This window comes from Pantherophis guttatus, chromosome 6, assembly GCF_059756535.1.
Source record: "Pantherophis guttatus breed Tessera chromosome 6, ASM5975653v1, whole genome shotgun sequence".
Lineage (NCBI taxonomy): Eukaryota > Metazoa > Chordata > Lepidosauria > Squamata > Colubridae > Pantherophis > Pantherophis guttatus.
In genome coordinates, this window is record NC_142068.1 from 41,798,007 (window position 1) to 41,820,024 (window position 22,018).

General features: G+C 34.7%; 1 protein-coding gene across 2 annotated transcripts in view; it reads right to left on the reverse strand.

Annotated features, from left to right (window-relative positions):
- Positions 1-22,018, reverse strand: part of VPS8 (VPS8 subunit of CORVET complex) — an 88,960-nt gene that overhangs the window by 53,605 nt on the left and 13,337 nt on the right. For both annotated transcript variants that reach the window (XM_034439652.3, XM_060682853.2), the window contains exons 11-27: positions 20,877-21,030; positions 20,713-20,772; positions 19,298-19,405; positions 18,762-18,842; positions 17,748-17,918; positions 16,534-16,608; positions 15,826-15,861; positions 15,113-15,203; positions 14,476-14,522; positions 12,818-12,907; positions 11,866-11,912; positions 11,144-11,366; positions 10,284-10,373; positions 8,838-8,889; positions 8,099-8,141; positions 5,401-5,473; positions 1,787-1,906 (exon numbers count right to left, since the gene is read on the reverse strand). In XM_034439652.3, coding sequence (XP_034295543.1) covers positions 1,787-1,906; positions 5,401-5,473; positions 8,099-8,141; positions 8,838-8,889; positions 10,284-10,373; positions 11,144-11,366; positions 11,866-11,912; positions 12,818-12,907; positions 14,476-14,522; positions 15,113-15,203; positions 15,826-15,861; positions 16,534-16,608; positions 17,748-17,918; positions 18,762-18,842; positions 19,298-19,405; positions 20,713-20,772; positions 20,877-21,030 — 1,561 coding nt within the window. The remainder of the gene's footprint in view (positions 1-1,786; positions 1,907-5,400; positions 5,474-8,098; positions 8,142-8,837; positions 8,890-10,283; positions 10,374-11,143; positions 11,367-11,865; positions 11,913-12,817; positions 12,908-14,475; positions 14,523-15,112; positions 15,204-15,825; positions 15,862-16,533; positions 16,609-17,747; positions 17,919-18,761; positions 18,843-19,297; positions 19,406-20,712; positions 20,773-20,876; positions 21,031-22,018) is intronic.

Genomic DNA, 22,018 nt, shown 5'->3' on the forward strand with positions numbered 1-22,018 from the left:
CCTTCTGTTCCATCCCTTCAAGCGCTTAGAGACTAATCACTAAGCCTTAATCATATATCTCCATTTCTTCTTGAATATCAAAAAGAGTAATTAAATGAACATGACTGTTTCTTTTCCATTCTTGTATATAGTGATAGGATAGCCTAAGGACACCAACTGTATTCTATCATGTGTTAAAATCAACCTCTCCAACGCCAGGTATGATAAAGATGGAAGTCCCAGAATTTTGGTGATGCTGTTTTAATGTGTCCTTCAATACATTTGGAAAATATGCAGATTAGAGAAGGTATATTGTTAGGAACCGTGGTGGCGCAGTGGTTAGAATGCAGTATTTGCAAGTTAATTCTGCTGACTGCCAGGAGTTCGTTTGCTTCAATTCTCACAGGCTCAAGATTGACTCAGCTTCTATTCTTCCGAGGTTGGTAAAATGAGGACCCAGATTGTTGGGACAATATGCCGATTCTGTAAACCACATAGGCTGTAATGCACTGTGAAGCAGTATATAAGTCTAAGTGCTATTGCTATAATGTTTTTTTTTAATTCAAGCTAGGAATAAAGTAATTCATAACACTGGTTCTATAATAGAACCAATATTACAATGGCAATCTGTGAAGACACATTTTTAACACATTACTATTTGAACAATATTTCTACTAAAATATAAATGAACCACATGCATTCAATATATGTAAACTGATTAAGTTGAATAAATTTAATGTTTGTATAATGGTTTTCAATACTATAAGAAACTAATGTGACTATAATTCATGTGCAGGCTGAAAAGCTTTTTATTAAAATCCACATCTGATGGCTTATGCTGGTATTACTCTATTATTAATGTCCATTGGTTATTTTTAAGTTTATAACTTTTAATAACATAATTAATTCATTTTGAGAATTGCACACTGCCTGGAGATGCTTTCTATGATAGGTGTCATAGAAATATTTAAAATTAAATAAATTTTAATAAATCAATAAATAAATCACTGATTCCTAAAGGAATAAATAATTATAATTAGGTTTTTGCAACTCTGTTCTACAGACATGTTGCACTCTTATTCCTAGAATCCCCAGCCATGTACAACTAGGTGGATAAAAATATACTATATGCTCCTTCCTTAATAGGCTTTACAACCCACAGAAAACATTACTTCAAAAGTCAGGATATCTTGCTAAGTGGGGCAGGCAATGCGCTGGTGGGAAAGGAGAATCTCCAGAATTATCAGTGCATCCTACATCAGTGCATCCTACATAGTTAAGACAGATTGCTTCTACTCTTCTTAAATCATACCTATTCCATTCTACTCAGTGAAGTTCTAGTTAGGTTGTATAGCATTTTTGGCAGACAGGGCAATTGTGAGAAAGAGTGAGAACAGTGATGAAGAATTTCTGCAAGTCAACTCTATATATCTAATCTGGATCCAACACATATGTTTAAGACAAAGGGTGGTTGTGCTACCACAAGCAACCATCCATTCTCATTTATATTTCCCCAAAAGTACTACAAATCACTAAAGAGGCATAATTTCTCACTATTTTCAGAAGGAACAATAAAAAATAGGTGCACAAGGCATTAAAGTCTCCACTTCCCACAAACTTTGTATGAACCCACTTTAAAAATTAGCCATGTACCATTTACACAATGCTCTGATACTATGCCCACCATGATCCTCAGTCTTAAAAAGTAATAATTGCTCTTTAGTTGCCAAAACATTATCCACCATTGTTTAAGCTGATGCAACAGATAATGAGACTTTCTATCTTTGCAATTAGTGTTTCGACTTACCAGTGCAAGAACATTAAGGAACTCTCGTGTATCAAAGTGCAACAGTGTACGAACGTAGGGATACACTTCTTCATCTGTAGGGGCCTCAGCTGAATGCAGACGGATGAGGAATTCAAAGACCTGCAATGTAAAATGAGTATAGATTTGGCTCAATCTAAATGCCAGAATTAACACTTCGAAGTATATCAATTCCAGGAATTTTTCTCAGGAATTTTCTAACATTAGTGATTTAATACAAAAAAAGTCAAGTTGTTTTATCGTTACTTGCATTAGTATTCACAATCACTAGTACTTAACTGCTTCACATTGGTATTTGAAAGATTATTACTACTGACTTCCTAAACAATGAATTCTGATAAAACATATAACTGCATTTTCCTTTCAGTTTATTTCTCCAGACTAACTACATGAATTAGTTCATTGGGATAAACAAGAAATTCAGATAAATCATTGCTAGCAGGATTTAAAACAGAAAGAAAAAGAAGAATTTGCTGAAATACAGGTCAAACATTACAAAAAGAAAATGTCAAGCCTGTAAGAAAATTTCAACATCATACTTACATTAATTTACCTTTGATGCACCACTTGTATTTGATCAAACTTTCACAGGTTGAGTCTCCTGCTGTGATAGATCTCCAAAAGGACTATTCCAACACTCTACTTGATCTACTACTACTCTACGTGATCAAACCCCCCAAAATTTTCCTCCAGTTGGAACTGATGAAAAAAATCACTGGGGTATGTCCCTCTAAACTTTATAGTGCAAAACCTTGGGTAACAAAGGGCCCATCAATTCATTCCCTGATGCTAACTTAGTAGTATAGCCTTTATTGTCATTGTACATCATGTATACAACGAAATTGGTTTTAGCTTCACTGGTGCAATCCATGACAAAAAATACAAACAACATTAATAGTATAAAGAATAATCCCTATGAAAGTAATTAGGGCAAAAAAAGAAAGAAAAAGAAAAATTAGTCATACGTTTCCATGTGTGTGTGTTGAGTCTGACACAAAGAGTCTGAAAGCCCAAGGATAGAAACTATTTTTAAATCTATTGGTTCGGCTGGCTATGCTTCGATGTCTTCTGCCCGATGGTAGAAGTGTGAAGAGACACTGACCACTGAATCATCTCTGAGTATCTTCCTTAGTCTGCTAAAGCAGCAAGACCTGGCAAACACCAAGAGCCTTGGTGGTGCAGCAGACTAAAGTGCTGTTAAGTAGCACCAGCTGCCTGCAATTACTGTAAGTTCAAATCTCACCAGGCTCAAGATTGACTCAGCCTTCCATCCTTTCGAGGTAGGTAAAATGATTGTGGGGGCAATAAGCTGACTTTGTATAAAAAAGAACACCGCTTGGGGGCCCCCGAAAACCCTACTAAGCAGGTATATACAAAAGTATGAAGGCTATTGCTTAACGCATTGTAAGCCACCCTGAGTCTCCGGGGAAGGGTGGCATATAAATCCAATCAATCAATCAATCAATCAATCAATCAATCAATCAATCAATGTCAACCAGTGGTGTTAGAGGGCAACCAATGGTTTCTTGTGCCGAACTGATAACTCTCTGTAGTGCCTTCCTGTCTGCAGCAGTTAAACCAGCATACCATACTGTAATGCAGTATGTGAGGACACTTTCTATCATGGACCGATAGAAAGAGGTCTTCAGCCATTGTTCAAATACTCTGAAATATATGCTGAGGTTTTTGAGTGAAATTGACAGCATTGTGTTTAAGATGATACAGCATTTCAAAGAGCCTCAAAACAAAGGCAGTTTCCATATAAGCTGAAGTTTTAGAGAAATGCTATAGTTTTAGAAGCATGGCTTGAGAACACCCATTTGCCTCATCTCCTAGGTCTGAGATAGTGAACCTTTGGCACACGTGCCAGAGGTGGCACGCAGAGCCCTCTCTGCGGGCACGCGCGCCATCGCTAGCTGCTCTTCTGCTCTTCTAACCTTTGTGCATGCTGGAGCCCCAGAAACCCAAAGACCACGTGATCTTCATGTTTCTGGCACTCCGGCGTGAGTGAAGACCAGCTGGGTAGTGCGCATGCATGCTGGAAACCAGAAGACCACCTGGTTTTCGAGTCCCGGGGCTCTGGTGCACGTGTGCACACACACACACATTCCATTTGGGCACTTGGTGCCGAAAAGATTTGCCATCACTGTCCTAGGTTATCTGGGCTATGCTAAGAACAGAAACCCATTGTGGGATTGAGACATCCCGACATGGACCATGTTTATGATTACTGACACACAGACTGAAATATCATAGCAGTATGACTTTATGTCAAAGTTTTTTTTTTTTTACAGTAGAGAGTTCCAACTGATTAAATACAAGGTTACATATCAGTTTGTACAGTAAGGTATAAGGTAAGGGTGTTTTATGCGCAATGCACATAAAAATGGGCAAGGCTTCCATCACACTATTGCGGTCACCATTTTGACTTTTTTAACCATATCACATGGACATTCCAAGATATAATATTCTGAAGAGGTATTCATTCATTCATTCATTCAACATTCAATTGTGATACACAAATTCATCCCTGTAGTTAATATGCCATTTAAATATAACTTGACATTTTTCATTTCATATTCATAATCACCTTAGAACTTGGATAGATTGTTTGATACATACTCCCTCCTCTATCATACCCAATATTAACTACCACTCATTCAGAATCAAATATTTATATCTGTATAACTCATTATCAACATTGGAATGACATACAAAATTACATGTACAATCATGTGCAAACCAACACATCTCTAACATTATGAAAATAATTATTTATGTGTTATCCATAAATATATTTAAAAATTCAATGCTGAAACATTTGCTAACTATTCAATTTATTTTCTCATGTGCTTTAGTTATACCATACACTGCTCTACCACATTTATTAAACCAAACTTCAATTTTATATTGACAGAAAACATTCCAAAATTCAAGCTTAGTATGTTTATTGCAGATATATTCTTAATAAAGCATTTCCTACATTCATATGCTCTAGTAAGTATAAAGAGGATGTTTCTAGTGTTATACTCAATTTCATTTCAAAATTCAAATAATTTTATGCTTGTAATAAAAATCTTCTAAATTGTACTTAATACTGATAAACATTTTAATACTCTAATTTATCAAAACGATAGACTGTCAATAATTTTAACTAATACTGTACAAGTAACATTGTATCAAAACAATACATTTTAAAATTTACAACAATATAATAAAAAGGGAGAAAAGATAATAAAAATGTATAAATAGAATGTTCAGGTAAAACATGATTTTTTAAAAATGTGCTATATTCCTGCTCACAATTTATGCAGTACTGCTTCACCAGCATTACAGTTTCAGAGCATCTTGCTCATATATGAATACAATTCTAAACATGAAACCGCAGATTAGGAGTTAACCTTAGAAGGTTGTCAATTCTATGATAATTGGGGCCAAAAAAGAATACTACTTAGTGTTAAAGGAGATCTACCACAAAACTACACCTCTAAGAAAATGTTAATTTCTTATAAAAGATAGCAACTTTTCTTAACTTTTTCTTTTCTTAAAGTACTTTTTTTCTGGTAATTTTTATAGAAGTATTTTTAAAAACTCACTTGGTTTTTAATCAGTGGTACCAGGTCTTCAGGAATATTGCCCAATGGGTAAGCTCGGCCTGCCAAACAACAGCTGTAAGGAAATACAGATAATAAGAACTACAACTCTGTATTAAACAAACAGTTGGTTTTACTACTTCTCTGGCTATTCATATTTGAAACATCCAGGCACAGCTCACAGCTTCCCCCACTCCCATTCAATGCTATATTTTTAGTTTACTAAATATAGGCAGCCCTAAGTTAATTTACTCTGAGAGAACTTTGCCCACAAAGATTTTGTTAAATTATTTCTACAGATTCTCAGCATCTTCAAGACTGCTAATAGTGTTTATAGCCATAGTATATTATAGACATGCAAGAACAGTCTGCTATTAGTTTATACAGGTAATGTTTAACATATGACCACAACTGGGAGCAGAATTTCCATTGCTAAACAAGGTTGGTTGTTAAGTGAGTCATGGCCAACCTTTTTTGCCATAGTTGTTAATCACAAGAGTTGTGAAGTGAATCATGCAGCCGTTAAAGAGAATCTGGCTTTGCCCATTGACTTTTTTTGTTGGAAGCTGGCTGGGAAAGTGGTAATGGGAGTCACCCTGGGACGCTGCAAATGTCATAAATACAAGTTGGTTGCCAAGTGCCTGAATTTTGGCCCTGTGACCATGGGGATGCTGCAATGCTTGTGTGAGGGCCACTTGTAAGTCACTTTTTTCATTGCCAATGTAACTTTAAATGGTCCCTAAACACATGGCTTTAAGTTGAGAGTGGTTAAGGCACCAGGCTAGAAAGCAAGAGAGTGTGATTTCAAGTTCCGCCTTAGCCATGAAAGCCAGCTGGCTGACCTCATTGTCTCTCAGCCCAATTCACCTCACAGGGTTGCTGTTTGGGGAAAATAGGAGGAGGAAGGTGCGTTGGATATGTTCACCGCCTTGAGTTGTTTGTGAAAATAATAAAGGCGGGATATAAATGAATGAATAAATAAATAAAAATAAATTTTATAATCTCTAGTTTCTAGCATCAGAAGTATATTCACACACACAAAAAGCAAAAATAAGAGTCCTTTTTTGAAATAGTTCTTGTTCATGTACAGTTTCTACCCACCTACCTATTTATTTTAATATGTAAAATAAATTTCAATGAGCAATCTAAATATTACTGGAATTGCTTTTTACCATTAGAACATGACATGCATCCAAACACAAAATCCTTCAGTATGGTAAATATTTTGCCTTTAAGCTGCTACTAGATTTATTTAAAATTTTATCATCTTAGCACAGGAAGTAGAAGGAAACAGTAGTACTTTGCAAGAACATCAGCTACTTCACAGATTATTCCTCCCACATATCTTACGAATAAAATCAAAGAAACATTTTACAGTTTCAGCGAACAAACTGTAGTTCACTCAAAAGTGTTCAGGTACAGAGGCAGTTGGATCATAGCAACAATATTTATCAGCTTTGTGTGATAATATATTTTAATTTTAGCTCTTTTCTTTAATTTTGAACCCATACAGAATCCCTTGTTTTCTCTAATCCTATTATTAGACTAATATATGCAGAGACTGATTCGCAGCTTTTACTGATTCATTCATTATTTACTAATGAATCAAATCAATACTTTTAAAGGCTAATAGCAATTGTTAGTATATAAGCAAATTAATAGCGCCCCCTGGTGTCCTACCTAGGTTGACTGAGATTTAACTTTTCAACCAAGACATACTGTATATATCGTAAAAATATCATTTCCAGGATTGTACGCTGCAAGTCATCAGAAACACACCAGTATATTCTGTTAATGTAACTTTTTGTTTGCCCAGTTCAGCCAGCAAAGGTACAGAAATAATCAGCAAAAGGAGGACAGATACTTGGACTGGAACCTCAGTCAATCTCAGAGCCAATCTGCAGTTCTATACTGTACTGAGAAACAAGCCAGTGAAAGATGGAGCTCCCACCCATAGTACATCTGTCACAATATCCGATCTTATCAAGCAATCCATTACTTAATTAAGACTTACAGGACAATGTTCTTGCTCCCCTTAGCTTTCTGTCATGCACATCAGCTGTGTGATGTGCTAAAATCTATGGCTATGGCTAAAATAGGCTATGATTTTAGTGATAAGACCTACAACGAAAGATCTCTTCACTCAAAAAATAGAATATGCTGAACAGTCTAACTTGGAATAACTGTAGGAAAAAGATATTTTTCTCTCAGAATCTTTGCAGACCCCCTTTCTGATCGCCACTCAGACATGAGTATCAATTATGAGGTATAACTGAAAATGATGTGATGTATCATTGAAATCAAATTGATGAGTTTTGTTTTCCTGTTCATTTTCTGATTAAGCTTTCCTATAGTCAATGTGTCATTTTATTGGTGTGTCATTTTTATTTTACATTATTGGTTTTTTTCAATGTCGTTTTTTTAATTGTAAATTCATTACTATTTAAATTAATTATATGCCCCCGCTCCATTAGATTCTGGATGTCTTACAGATATAAAGACAACAGATGCCCTTAAACCATACAATACCATGGGCAGCCCGGTCTAAAACAATCACAACAATAACTCTGTTAGGAGTACATACACGTACAACCCCAGTTAAACTACTGAAATATTGCATCAGCATAAATTGCACAGCAGGATTTTTCTATTTCATGTGGCTATGTGGCATATTTAATTTATGCTGTTGAAAAAAGCATACCTTATGTAGACAAGCAGTTTGTTGCCCATAATGACTTGCTCATCTAAAAAAACAGCAAAAAATACATACATAATCTTGAAAACTGAACACATTTACTAAAAGTTCTAATGTATGCAGATTTAATAAAGCCATATACCAAAATCAAGATCCTATTACCTCTTTAAGTTGATAAATTGAGAGATGCCAAATTCAATGTATGTAGATATTTAAATATTCCCAAAGGTTCATGCCAAATACAACTTTCTAAACCTGACTTTTAAAGTAAAAAAATAAATTCTACTCTTACATGTAGTATTATACTGAGGCTATTACTGTATAAAAAGACACATCACTTTCAGTCTTGAGAGTACAATGCTATTCATTGTTTCAAAAACAAGTATTATACAAAACAGTGTAATATATTGGCATATCTACCTCAGCATCTTTTCTAATTAATAATAGTGACCCTCATGAAGGATTAGCAAATTATTTAACTGTTGTATGTCTAAGATTAGGCACTCATATAAGACTACATATAAAAATCATTTTTTCAGATAAACGTTATTGTTGGGACTATCCAGTGAAGTATTCTCACACACAACAAGCCAATTATCAATAAATGAAAACTGCCAGGCTGAGAATATATTGAGTAAAAAATAGTAATGAATAGTATTCTTCATAAGCGTTATTAGAGGAAAAAAGGAACCCACAATATAAGAAGAAAACCTTTCACAAAAAGTACTGATAAGGCATGGTATACCTGAGAGAGATTTTCCAGCACTAAGTGGATGAGCAATGGCTTTGAACAATTTCTAAAAAAAATAAAGTGGAGGAGAAAAAATTAGCACATCAATGATTCCTTTGTGATTTTGGTTTTTCATTCTTGAAAATTATTACATCCTAAACATTTTCACACATTGTCACGTAGAGATATTAGTGGACTTGACAGTAACATAGAAAACTTTGTAAAAGAAAAAGAAAAGCCTACAAAGTAACTTAAATTGGTACTGTATCAAGGATCCTGTAAGGATGGAAAGAGGTGTTCAAACATGGTAATTTTCTTTAAATGATTAAGATCATTTTGCACAAGATTCATTTTTCTTGCATAGAGAAATGTTTTTTTAACAATGCAAGAAAAGAAGGAAGAGTAGAAGGAGCGGTTTAGTCTAGCTAGATTGATGTCAGATTAAACTCTGTGCGAAACCAGATTAAACTCAAGAACAACATGGAACAATTCAGTCAGAGTTCAGTTCTTTATTTGCTTACACCTAGCAGACAGAATCTTGCCAGATTAAACAAGGATATACCCTGAGAGATTCTAGGCAGTGGCTATCCTTGCTCTCTTCCTCTATGTCAGGCCTGGAAGCCATCTTTTGCATTGGGCCTTCAGGCCTGCCTTGTTTACTATGGTGGGAAACTGGGAGGCAGGATTGTATGGAGCATGGATGAGATATAGTCATAGTAACATTCCTTTCTCAGAGAGTCAAGGACATTTTGCCCTGCACCTGGAGGGTTGGAACTGGGAGGCATCTCCAGTTGGGATGGTGCTTTGATTGGACCATGTGATGGACATGTGGGTGCCGGGCAAGGACTTGGACTTTCCTTTGAGTGGGGAAAACCTGGAAGCTTTCAGATTCGGGTTTTCCCAGATGTGCCAATATGACATCTCTAATAAAATGGAACTTTGACGAACTTCAAGCCTCGGAGTCTTCTTTCGTTGGGGGTGTTACTTGGAACCCTGACACTGTATTTACTCTAGCCTGTGCTGCCTCTTGTTACCTTCACATTTCTGGAATGTACCCTCCCCTTCCTGGGAAACTGACGTTTCTTGTAGTTCATCACCCCATCTCCTCCTCAATGGACATAATCTCTTATAATCATTTGTTTTATTGCTATATTGCTTATTGTCAAAGGCACAACAGTTATTCCCATGATCTCAGCAAGTGACTTTCATATTTTTAAAGGAAGTTTTGAAACTGCTCATTTATCCAAACTGAATCTGAATTTAATGGGAGATTTTAATTTTGAAGATTTGTATGATATTTAGTAAATTGATTTATTTGATTGTATTTGATTCTCTATCTGTCTCTGTGTTTCTCAAGATCTATAAGCTATTGTAGCTAATTGCATTAGGAAGAAAAGGAATTATTAAAAGAATAATCCTAATTCAAAGCCATCCATTAGCATTCAAGATACATCTTCCTACCTCCATTGGAGTAATGTAGTCATTCATTCCACTATTATAGACATATATCATGGCATCATACAGGTGGTTTTCCCAACACATAAGGACAACCTAGAAGCAAAACAAAGTTTCAGATTTTTAAATGTGCTAAAAACCACATGCAGATTAGTCTCAGAACATACATCACTTCAAGGTATGAAATTTGTTAGCAATATTTATATGGATACAAGAGATAAAAGGCCTTCCTTTACCCATGAGTAGAAAATTCATAGCTTGTGAATCATCCTTTCTCAAGACTCGTCAAAAACATCAGCATTTTTTAGGAGGACTTTAACCTATGACTTCAAAGTCTGCATTTTCCCTCAATCCCTTTTCTAATGGGCTGGACAATCTGCCTTCGTCAGATCTATATATCTGGAACTACTTATCTATAGATACATTTCAGTATTTAGTCCAATGCATTCATCAAAGTAGGCCTGAAGAGCAGCTGGCACTATTTGGGCCTTCATTACCAAAATTCCTATGACTAAGGAATTATTATAACAAGCTTCCTCTTTTTATAACCACAAATCATTCTAAAGTAAGATTTGGGATTAATCAAGTGACAGATTAAAACACAAGATCTGGTTACTAAATACAGTATACTTGGTACCTAACTGCTTTGAAACTCATCAAATTTGGTACTTAACCATTTTGACACAAATATTTTGTCCCGGTACTCATCATTTGTTTGGTACTCATCACACCTCCTGGAACCAATTAATAATGAATACCAAGGTACCACTGTACTTTATAGCACTAAGGAAAACATACAATATAGAACTCTTTGAATATTCCTCTTATTCATCAATAATACATTATAAACTACTAAAAGTTATCACCTGTTGTATATCAAGGCTGGTAATATCCATATGTACAATGCAGGCTTCCATGTTTGCCATTAAGTTCTTATCTTGGAAATGAAGTAGCAAATCCTTCATAATCTGAGCTGTGATTCCAACCAATTTATCACTTAAAATGTATGGCTCAAGACATTCTAAAAACACTCCCTTTGCTACAGAATTTTCACTCATCTTGTCATACATTTGACCAAATAATATATCTCTGTGGAGGAAAAGACATGGCAAGTATTTGACAGAGATTATTCTGAAAGTTTATAGTTTATGTAAACTGGATAAATTTGTAGCAATACATCTGTTTTAGCCATCTGCTATTTTATACAAAAACAATTTCTAAACATAGTACTATTATTCAAAATTATGCAGACAGAACATACACATATATGTTTACCTTAAAGCTAGCTATAGAACAATTAGCCATTAAGATTATGCAAGTCCATTGGCAAGGTGCCTTTGAAGCACCACATCCTCTTGAAGACTGCCCTACCCATTCTTAATACCCTCCCTCCCTCCCTTCTCTGAAAATACACAGAAGATTCAGAGGAATACTTCAGGTATTGCATGAAGCACTTCTCCAAGTGCTATGGCACAAGTAGATTCGATTTCACTCTTATTAAAACAGCCTAGAAGACTAGCACAGACTGCAATCCAGATGCAATCTACTGGAAAATTTGCCATAATTCATGAGACATGCTTTTACTTACATTCGCTGAAGCAGGAGACAATAGTCAACAATGACAGGAACCATAGTCTGCAGAAAAGGAATATGGAAAATCTAACTATTTGCATATACCAAGGGCCTCTCCTTAGTAGACCAAAAGGTTCTTAATGGGAGAGGTGGACTCTTAGATAGTCAAGTCCTATACCCAAATCTTAGATTGTGCTTAATAAGAAAGTAGCAACCAGGGCAGATCTTGCAGTGCAGTACTGTATTTTACAATTGAGATGCTGTATTTTGCACCAATAGCAACTTATGAATACTTTTCAAGAACACATTAAATACAGGATATTTTTTTTGTTTACTGTATTATGTGAATACTAATAATTGCCAAAGAACTAAATTATAGTAAACTACTTAAGACTGATGGCCTGACTGGCCTGAAAACAAGACTTCTTGATACGTGTTACTTTGTTATACATCCATCTAAAATGATATGGGTATTTTACATTTAGTCAACTCTAAGGCAACTTGTACTCATCTCGCTTTTTATCATCATCTTTTTCCTTCAAATTACAGTCAATGTTATGTATACAATGTTTATATGGAAACTCTTGGTCTTTGAAAGACTGCAGGATTTTTTGCTCATTTTGCTGCCTTAGACTAAGAAGACACATATCATGGTAACTTTATTCTTGTCCATTATCTAAACAATGTATTTTCCTTCTAGTTTCTTAAGCAATTGCATCTGTTCTTACCATCCCTTTATTCTTTTCTGTTTATTTTATATCTTCCTACAACTATATATACTTGTGAAGTCTCTTCAATATGAATTTTCCATTTATATGATAAATTGGAAATGAACCAAAATATGTGATAATGTTAGTGCCTAAGACCACAATTTCTTTTTCCTCTTGAAGATAATTCAAGAGGAAAAGTTATTGCTCCTGCTTTTTCTTTTTAATACGCCCTTTGGGAGTAAGTCTAAAGTAGCATACCTGAAAATGTTGCTCCATAACTTGGATTTTACCCTGCTCGGGACATTTCTTCATGGTTCGATCAGCACAATGAATAAGTATTTCAACCATCTATAAACACCAAAAGATTACAGTATGTCTATAGTCCTAATATAATTAGACATGTCTGATTAAAAAAAGTACTACAAAAACATTGGTTCAATACCTTTTTGCCCAATAAGCACCTGTATATTTTATGAGGAAGTTTGCTTCAGGCATATTTTGAAATTATTTCCCAAGGGCTCATTAAAGTGGACTTGAAGGCAAAGCAAGGAAAAGCAAGGTTCACCAATTTCCCAGACCTTCTTCGGGCTTAGATATTGATTCTCAAGAGAAGTAGAATGCTCCCCTCCCCTTCGTTTCTGATAAAGTGACAAAAGGGCTGTGGAACCAATTTTCTGAGTGCAGAAGGAAGTCTGGCTGGGATTCCATTCCTACATTCCAGGTTTGCTACTGCAACCTGGAATCTCTCTTTCTACCCCAGAGGACTTAATTAATAAATTTTGTTCTTGCAGATCCTAAAGGACAGGGCCCAAAATCAGCTTAATAGTAAAGATTATTTCCTTCCCCAGAAAATTTTCATAGAGTGTCCAAGGAGCAAAGCAGCTTCATCTGTTCTACTGGGAATATAGCAGGAAACATGAGTACTAAGAAACCCAGTCCTGTGCTTGCATGAAGGATGGATTCCCTACAGTTTGTCCTATTTTTTAAGGCATAAGACAATTGCATGTAGTTCATACAGAGCAAAAACAAAAAGCAAAATTCATCGGCCAAAAGCAGATTTAATATTGACTTAAAATTTTTCTTCCTGCTTTTAGAAAAAATTTTGAAATCATTTCATAATTTCTATGGAGTTTGAGACAAATTGTCCCAATCTACTTTCCAGTAATAGAAATTTGAGCAGAATGCGAGCATATTCAATCATAAAATCATAAATAAAGGAAACTATATTATGGTACTGTATTCAGATGCTTCTACAGGAAAACATCTTTATTTCAGTTTTTAATTCTGCAGTAATACTGAAGTGGTAAAGCTTTAACACTTAATCCAATATTAAACTTCTAAGTGACTGCATACAGGATTCCTGTAACAAATGTACACTAAAATTACCTCAAAGTAAGACAATCCTGAATTTAAGATAATTTTTCCACTTATAAAAGCAAGATTAGATCAAAAGCAGTAAAAAAAAAAACCGCACTCCTCACATTTCTCCTTTATAATACTATTAGAGTAAAACAATCCTCTCATTTGAAAAGTAAATTATTTGGACATAGAGTCTTCCTTTCTAGTTCAGGGAACTAGACACCAAGTTCAGAAAGGAGAAAAACAGGATTAAACATTCTTGGAGCTCTATTGCCTCGGTTTTATCCTCTTTTTTGCTGTTTAAAATGTAGAAAATTAATAACCATCTATAACGTGAGCAGTTGAACCTAAAATTCTATTAAAATATACCTTAAATATCATGTATAATGATGTAGGTATACAAACAAGGATTAGTTATTGGAAACTGCATGGCTAAAAATCAACCTTTTCGCAATGAAACCCACACATACGTATTTCATAGAGGAAAATAAAATATACAAAAGGAATTTCATTCTAAAGCTGAACACAAATTTAGATTAAACAAAAGAAAAACTCACTCTGTCTGCAACAACAGCCTTCCGTTTTTGTTCATCCCCAGATAAGCCTGTTTCAAAAACAAAAGTCTTTTAATTTTTAAACTCAGGGCACAAACAGAAGCAATTTCTTTTTATCTCCTATAAAGTTTTAAGTATAATAACAAGTGCTTAATGTTTTATAATTTATACAAACTATCCAGGTATAATTGAATTACTATGGTAGTGAATTTATATGTTATTTCTAATGTTTAATGTTTCCAGTTTTATAACCATATTGAACTCAGAAGGTGGAATTTTTAATATTATGATAAATGATCAAAAACAGTTTAATGTCTATTTACATAATGCATGCTAAATTCAGCAGCAGTGGCATACAACTTGAACTTCCCAGTTTTTACAAGTTTCATATAAGGTATCAACCATTTCGATCACCGCTAGCTATTCACATACTGTAACTTACTGTATGTCCTTTCAAAAATGATATGCAAAAGCCTTGATTGTCCAAAGCCTTATAATGACACCCATAGCATTGGGAGGATTGTGATTTCATATGCAAGATGAGTAAATGGTACAGTACACGAAGTAACAAATGACAGGAAGAAATGATGGCAACCAAGAACAGAAAAAAATCGCTGTTACTTAAGGTAAATACACTTACCCACAACAGCTTTGGCTTTTCCTTCATGAAAGGACCATGACAAAGCCAATGCTTCATTAAGACATTCTTGTTTCAGAAGGTGATCGATCCTCTAAGATAAAAAGCACAAAAATTACATACAAAAATATAGATAAATAATATTCAGTGAAACATGGATACTATAAATTTAACAGAAACTTGCAGTGATCCTGTTTTTGTCTTCAGCATTCTAAAGGCTTGTTCTGAAGAAAGTAGCATTTTCTTTAAAATTCAAATGAACACCATCTAGCTAATTCTGTTTTAAAAACAATTACTAATTCCTCTTTTCTCAGTCAGAAATTTAAACAATGTTTAGGAACCATTTTAAGCTAAAAGTAATACTTATAACCTAAAATCAAGATCTTCCACACACCCACTAAAATAATTATATTTGTATTATTTTTCAATCTGAAATAAAATTTACAAGACAAATTCCAAGTGGAATTAAATTGACAGGTTATCAGTGGCAGATAATGGCTGGCTGAGGAATGCTGGAAGTTGAAGTTTACCTCTTAAAATTGCCAATTTTGAGAAATATTAGTTTAAAATGTTATATTAATAAAAACAATATACAGAAGTCGGGATACTGATTTTTTTTCAACAATCTGTACATTTTATCTGAAAATGTTTCTCACTGACAGCTCTATTTATCAAGCCATGAAAAAAAGTAACTTGTTCCTTCTCTCATCACTTACCTCCCTCCAGGTCCTCAGTGTTAAAACATGAACAGACTGAAAGCAGATGAGGGGAAAACAGGTGAGTAACAGATATTTATTTAAGAGTATATTAGCAATAATTATGGTATCTTAAGTAATAGAAGGATGATGAATCAACTTTTCACACATATGCTAAATAGCTTTCTTTGATTTTGGCAGGGGAATTACTGAAGTTGAAATCAATGTATCTCAGAGGTGTCCATGTCAAAGAAGACTATGCTGAACTATTTTAGAGTTGTTGACAAAAACAATTTTGCTGACAATAACAATCCCCCAAAGTCTCATAATCATATATTTTTCTTTCTCTTTCCTTCTCTAGAGCAGCTGCAATAAAAAGGTCAAACGCCGTCATTATTAATTTTGCTTAATTCAAGCTTGCTGTGTTACCTGAACTGAACAAATCTATGTAGAAATGTTCACATCATGTTATGAAAATGTATTTGAATTAAATCACTTGATTAAAGGACAGGTGATTTACTCAGCTAACAGGTCTGATAAGTAATAAGGGAAATGATAAAGAAGAATAAGGTTGATTCAGCCTTCCACCCTTCCAAGGTCAGTAAAATGAGGACCCAGATTGTTGGAGACAATAGGCTGACTCTGTAAACCACTTAGAGAGGGCTGTAAAAGCACTGTGAAGTGGTATATAAGTCTAAGTGCTATTGCTATTAACCTGGACAAACTTACCTTTGTACCCAAATAAAAAATCTGACCACCACAGTTGCTGATTGACTGGTAGCAAGCCTTCTCACCCACCAGTGCCTAAAAAACACAGAATATTTTTATTTCTGCAGGAGTACATAATTTACGTTGTTATTGGATAAAAGCCAGGTATAATAAATAATCAATTGTTTAAAATATAAATGAAGCAAGACAAGCAAAATATTTTAGCGGTTTATCCTTAGTGTCTTTGAATTTGCGGTATATAGTACATACCATATAGTATATACCGATATATAGTACATAAAACAAAAAAGAACTTTAACTGTTTAACATTAATTTACACCCTACACTAAAAAATTGCTACTATTCTGTACTGAATTATGCCATAAACATGACAAGGATCTAAGTTATTTGAGGGCCTGCCTCTCCCCAATCATATCTACTCATCATTTCTGGCAGGAGATGTGCGCTCTGGATCCTAACTATTGTAGAGCAACAACTGGCGGGGCCCAAGAAGAGATCTTTTTCTGTTGTGACATCTATCCTTTGGAACACCATTCCCCAGACATTAGATTTGCTCTGACTTTGAAGGCCCTTTAAATACCATTTTCAAAGTCTAGACTTGAACAGCAAAGGGGAAAAAAACCTTGTTATCCTCTTTGTAACATGTAGCAGCTATAAACTGTCTATATCTTGATCCACTGAAAAGCAAAGCTATATTTTAGAAATATAAAATGGAGTATGATTTCTTTGGTCAGGCTGTACATGTCATATTCCTGTAAACTTTTAATTCCAATAAATATTACAGCTACGTTAACATCTGAAAGTCACTTACAGACTGGATGTACCCAGTAGCACAGAGAATTTTATGACAGTGCAAGCAACAAGGCTCAATAAAACTGGGTTAATCTTTATGGTGATGGGCTTTCAAAAATTATATTTGTCATAATGGGTACAATGGCTATACATCAGCAATATATTATAAAATATATAAATGCAGCTACCATGTAAAATTGTATTAAAACTATTTCCTATAAAATGCTTTGAAAAAGTAATGCCTTTGTTATTACAACCAGTAATAAGAGTGTACTACAAAGCAGATACAGCAGCCATGATATAGAGAGAGTAAAAAGAAAGAAATTTATATCTGTAACATTTCAAGACACCTCAAATTTCAGAAAAGAATACTACAAAAGCAAAACAGAATAGAATACTACGGAAACAAAACAGAGCCATACCAGTGCTTGGCTAACATTGCCTCCTGTTGCCAACGATTTGAAGTGGCTGCTATTATATACTAGCTGAACTTCTGATATCTCTACAGTCTCAAGTTCCTCCTGTGTATGACGGTCTATCACATGTAATTTTTCCACACTATCTAGAAGCACAATTGTATGGGAGTTTATCCACTAGAAGAAAGCAAAAACAAGAAATTGATATTAAAACAGTGATAGTGTTTATTCAAGTATTGAAGTTAGCAGCACTGTACAGTTAGATCCAAAAGTTGCACAGTAATGTCACAACAAACGATTCAGAAAAGCTGCATCAAGAGAATTACATAAGTAAGACTTCGTCTCCAACACTGTGTGTAGAATTCTAGACACTACATTTTAAATGGAGGGATGGTGGTGTTCAGACAAACTGGAAGGGGTGTAAAGAGTGAGAATGAAAATGATCAGGGAACTGGAAGTTAATTCCTATGAGAGAAACTGAGGAAGCTACACTCAGGCTCCAACAAAAATATAACTAAACATAAATGTATGACTTATCAGCCACCTCAAGTTAACATCAACTTATACAGCATTTAATACTTGAAAACTTAAAAGTTTACACTCAGTTTTGTGACTTGAGGTGTCCTACTAAGGGTATTGCACTAATATGGGTTCCGAACATTCTTAACAGTTGACATAGCAATTTTGCTTATTATGTGTATTTTTACATATTCATATAATTTCTTTCTAGACTTTGTACAAATATTTTTTTCTTTTCTATTACTATAAAGAATATAAGAAATTGTTCTATTGCTGCCAAGTACAGTTTGGAAACACATGAAAAATGGTGTACGTGACAAAAATGTATCCAAAAATTGCATTTATTATTAAATAATTATCCAGGAAACAAATAAAAGTCATCAGTCTGATTTTTTTTACAGACATCTCAAGTCACTTTAATTTGAGATATACTGTACAGATCTTCTTTCAATCTAGAAAATACTAGTATTTCCTACTTAAGTATAAAATTTGAATACTTACTGTAAAATTGATTAAATCATAATGCAAGTGTAGCTGCTTCTGCTTTGTAACATGTATTGCTCCAGAGTCATCTCTTTTTACCTAATGAAGAAGTTTATCCCATTATTCTTTGACATCTCCCTTGCAAATAAAGATTCTTTGGTATTAATTTTGTAACTTACTAACCTTTGCAAGCAATACTTAGATGTTATAATATTTTTGAAGATATTTATACTGTACTTAGTATATTTACATAACGGAATAAAAAGACAAATGCAAAATATAAATTGTAGTGCAAACTCTAAATCATCTAGAAAGCAATTGTTCTAGGCATTTTTGGCATGAATAGCACAACAGTCCAATCTTATGGTTTGCAATAACTTTTGTTAATAATACGATTATTCGAATTTGCAACGAAACTAGCACATACAAACACTCATTTAAAAATACAGCCATTTCCAACTCAGGAGCCAAGCGCAAAAATTATTTTCCATTCACTTTAAGAGAAGACATTTACAAAAGCAAATTTCAAACTTTAGGGATAGCCTGAGCCTTACCAGAAGGAAATGGACCACATCTCCTCGACAGAAAGCAAGCACTGGATTCACAGATGTTTGGGCAGCAACAAAATACCAGGCAAGCAGTGGAACACTAGATGGTTCCATCTTTAAAAAAAAAGGCAGGAAGAGGAGAGATTTGATTGTTACCACCACAGAAGAAATAAAAAATGCCACATGGGTAAAATTTAAGATCTTCTTGAGAGTAAAATGTAAGAGTAAAGTACATAATATCTTAGATTTTAACTTTTATAGAGATATGCTTAGTTAGCTATTTAAAACATTATTAGCACAAACACATCAGAAGATGTCCTAATCCCACCAATTTTAATCATGTGCTTAGCAACATATGATCACGAATGAAGGCAAATATACATGTTCTAAGATAATGTTGCAGGATCCAATCTAAATTGGCTCCAGTGACTGACTCAGATTGGATCTAGCACATGATCAAGAAATCTACAGGAGTCTCAGGACAGAACAGACAAATAAATGATGTTCATATAAATCAAATAATGAAGATCATCTTAGAGTACAATATAAATCAAACACACACTAGAAAATGAATTTTGTAGTGGAAGGATCAGTACAATTTAATATAGACTGGCTTTTTTGAATGTTTAGAAACTTTATGTTCCATTCATTTCCCAAGCCTGCAAGTTCTGTTCTTTATATATGCCAGTTCTATAATATTATTCTATTAAACCTTCAGAAAGCAGCTAGATTTCCAAGCTATTTTTTCCTGAAATAATAATGACTTCACTTAAGTGCTGAAATTCCCTTTTCAGAGGCCCAATTCACTTTCAGTATTTTTTAAAAAGATGGTAAAGATCTTATCTGATCTTCCAATTAATTGCTATTTTAAAATCATTTTTATTGCTGCATATTTCACGGTTGCTGAATTTTATGCTTCATATTAATGGAAGCTTTCACTGTTTAAATGTTTACAGGTAGCCCTTGATTTACAACCCAAAATTTCTGTTGCTAAGTGAGACAGTTGTTAAGTGAATTTGCCCCATTTTACAACTTTTCCTACCACGGTTGTTAAGTGAATCACTGCAGTTGTTAAATTAGTAACACTGTTGTTAAGTGAATCTGGTTTCCCCATTGACTTTGCTTATCAGAAGGTCACAAAAGGTGATCACATGATCCTGAGACACTACAACTGTCAGAAATATGAATCAGTTGTCAAGTGTCTGAATTTTGATCACATGACCACAGGGAAGCTGCAATGATTGTGTGTAAAACGGTCATAAGTCATTCTTTCCAGTGGTGTTGTAATTTTGAACAGTTACTAAATAAACTGTTGCAAGTCGAGAACTATCAGTATTTGTAACTAAATATTTATAATTCTTGGGAGAATAGGAGGATTATAAATATTTAAAAGTAAGCAAAAAATTAACAGAATTACTCACACGACCATATGGGAATGTCATCCACACTTTCAAAGATGGCTTCAATCCAATCACAAGAATCTGAAGTTAATAATAATAATATAAAAATCATCCTTAACATCTGCATTTTACCATCTTTTTCATATATTAGTTTTAAAACGGGGTATTTATGGAAGGTAGGTTACCTTTGTTAAGGAAGCCATAGCTAGCAGAGAATATTGGGTGATAGGATGGTCTCTCAGCTCAGCCTTTGCATGTAAAGGCTCAATGCAGCAAACCTCTCCCTTCGAACCACTGAACAAACAGCGAGATTCACATGTTCTCACACCCATGACTCTCCTGAATCACAGAAAATGGAACAGATTTAGGTACATGTCATACAGCAACCTATTTAAATGTAGCACTTTTTAAAAAAAGTATAAGCCATACAATTTAAATAGGGTAGATATGATCCCAGGAGCAATAGGAAAATTGTGTCCGAGTCCTGCAATTAATATGATAACTTTTCCTTCTGCAGTTACTTTTTATATGGTTATGATAGTACTACATATGATCCTATGAACAATGACACAGTGGATAATGATTGAGAAAAATAAAAGTAGTAAAGGAAATATTATTTTGTCAAATAATATACAAACTGCAATCAAAATTTAAATGTCTGTGAAGATTCTCAGTCATCCAGGTCATGGTTGTCCCAAAGGTGCTTTTTCAAAAGGCAGCTGGAACAGCCAGATGTGAGACCCAATGGCTAAAGTTGGGCTCTAGTAAGCAGCTGGTTTTGTTGCTGTTGTACCAGCCTTCCTTTTGCACCCTGAGTTGCAAGGGTTGGCAATGGAGTCTAATAGTTCTGAAGATTTTAACTTGCCCTCATGTGACATACAAGCTGGAGTGGCTCAGGAGTCCATGGCTACCATAGCAACCATGGATCTGAGCCAAGTCGTCAAGGGCCTGACTCACAGAAACAAGCACAGATTAGATCTGAGTTTTTTGGAGGGGGGGTTGGTCTCGGGGCAATTGTGACACTATTTGAAGGTGAAGGTCATCAGTCTTTGGTCATGGTTATTCTCTGCTTGCTTTTCAGACTGCTTTTCATACAAAGCTACCGTTCCCCTCCAGAGATCAATCCATCCCAAGATCTGAAGGTTTAAGAGGATGCTTTGGAATTTTCCTGAAGGCTTGACAGGCAGTCTGAGTGAGACTTTTCATTTCTGCCAAGAAAGGGCTTTTGCAAGTGCCTTGGATCAGATTGCCCCTGTGTAGCCTTTCCCTGTACATCAGTCTCAGGGGCACAAAGAGAATGTCATCTGATGGGACCCAGGATGCACGC